Below are 1,415 nucleotides of genomic sequence, written 5' to 3' on the forward strand. Positions count from 1 at the left end.
CTTGAACTTTATATTTTGTGCTCACACTATTAACTGATTTTTTTTTTTATTTGGCTGTATGCTTAATATATTTTTAACTTTTCAAGTGGCAACAGTTGGCTAGGTGACGGATGTTACATACATCAGCAGGGGGCATGTAGAAGTTCCATGACTCCCAGTTCAGCTCACTTGGTGGAAAGTAAAAGGTCAACAAGCGCCTAAACAAAAAGAAAAATGACAGGAACTACATGTAAGTTCTTGCATCCTTTACTGTCACAGTTATTGAGTTAAAAGTTTCTGATTAGCAACAACGGCAGAAAACCTGTTGGCCAAAGGCTGACCTACATCCATGTACATTACCACAATCATATCCAGAATGTATAAATTTTTTGCATCAAAATTTACATTGGACAATCACTGCTAAGAGCAGCTGTGACGTCTGGTTAAAGTGTTAAGGCAAATATGTGTATAGGAAATCTGAATACAGATGTTCCTACTTATACATGTAGCTTGTATTATTTTTTGTTGTTGTTTGCCGACGGAAGAAAATTCAGAATGGCCATATATTCTTGGGGACACGTACTATCCTACTTTTGAGTTAGTGTACATATTACATGGTTGCATTAAGTAAGATACAACAGTAAATAATTAGCTCTAATAAAGTAAGATATTAGCAGTACTACATTAGTATTAAAGGCTTTGGACCAAGATGGACTAACAGATATAGCAGAGCATAATCAGGCAGAATTGTAACACCCAAAAGTAAGAAATGATTGCCATTCAGGTACATGTAAATGTACATGTGGTGTACAAGTGGAAAATCCCTAAAAAATGATGGTATAAAAACGCACTTACTTTGCTCTTTGGAATGCTGTCTCCTTGTTGATACAGCCAGCTGACTGGAGAGAGTCTAGGAGAATCACAATCTTCTTCTTTGGGTAGAATACCTGCAGAGCATTAAACAATGACCAAGCAGTTCAAATTTGGTAATACCTGTATCTTCAGTAACTGTTTGTCTGCAAATGCATTTCTGCCAACAGAGAGACACTGCATGAGTCAAATACTTTGGAGTAAAGCTGAATGCGCATGCTGTGTTAGAGTAGTTAATATTGTAAAGTATTCAAGGTTGAAAAATAACATACCAGAAGACCCCAGTGGTGAGCTTGGAGAACAGGCAAGAAAACAATGTCACTTTGCGGTATGTCCTGGAACATATAATAAGAGAATTAGTTAAGATACATGCATTATATTTTGGAGATATTGAACTAGTGTACCTTAGACTACAACATTGTGTTTCTATGTAAAGTAGAAGCCTGCTCTTGCACAATCTAATGACAACTGCTATGTTTTTAATCTCGGTGGCTTTTTATTGATTATGAGATGATTTTGGGATAGGTGTTTTTATCTTAAACAAAGGCAACATCCTTATAAAAAAA

At 35.9% G+C, this 1,415-nt stretch overlaps 1 protein-coding gene across 1 annotated transcript in view; it reads right to left on the reverse strand.

Moving 5' to 3' along the window:
- Positions 1 to 1,415, reverse strand: part of LOC118420125 — a 5,669-nt gene that overhangs the window by 3,110 nt on the left and 1,144 nt on the right. The window contains exons 2-4 of the mRNA XM_035826829.1: positions 1,122 to 1,184; positions 835 to 926; positions 122 to 197 (exon numbers count right to left, since the gene is read on the reverse strand). Of these exons, the coding sequence (XP_035682722.1) occupies positions 122 to 197; positions 835 to 926; positions 1,122 to 1,184 (231 nt within the window). The remainder of the gene's footprint in view (positions 1 to 121; positions 198 to 834; positions 927 to 1,121; positions 1,185 to 1,415) is intronic.

This window comes from Branchiostoma floridae, chromosome 7, assembly GCF_000003815.2.
Source record: "Branchiostoma floridae strain S238N-H82 chromosome 7, Bfl_VNyyK, whole genome shotgun sequence".
Classification (NCBI taxonomy): domain Eukaryota; kingdom Metazoa; phylum Chordata; class Leptocardii; order Amphioxiformes; family Branchiostomatidae; genus Branchiostoma; species Branchiostoma floridae.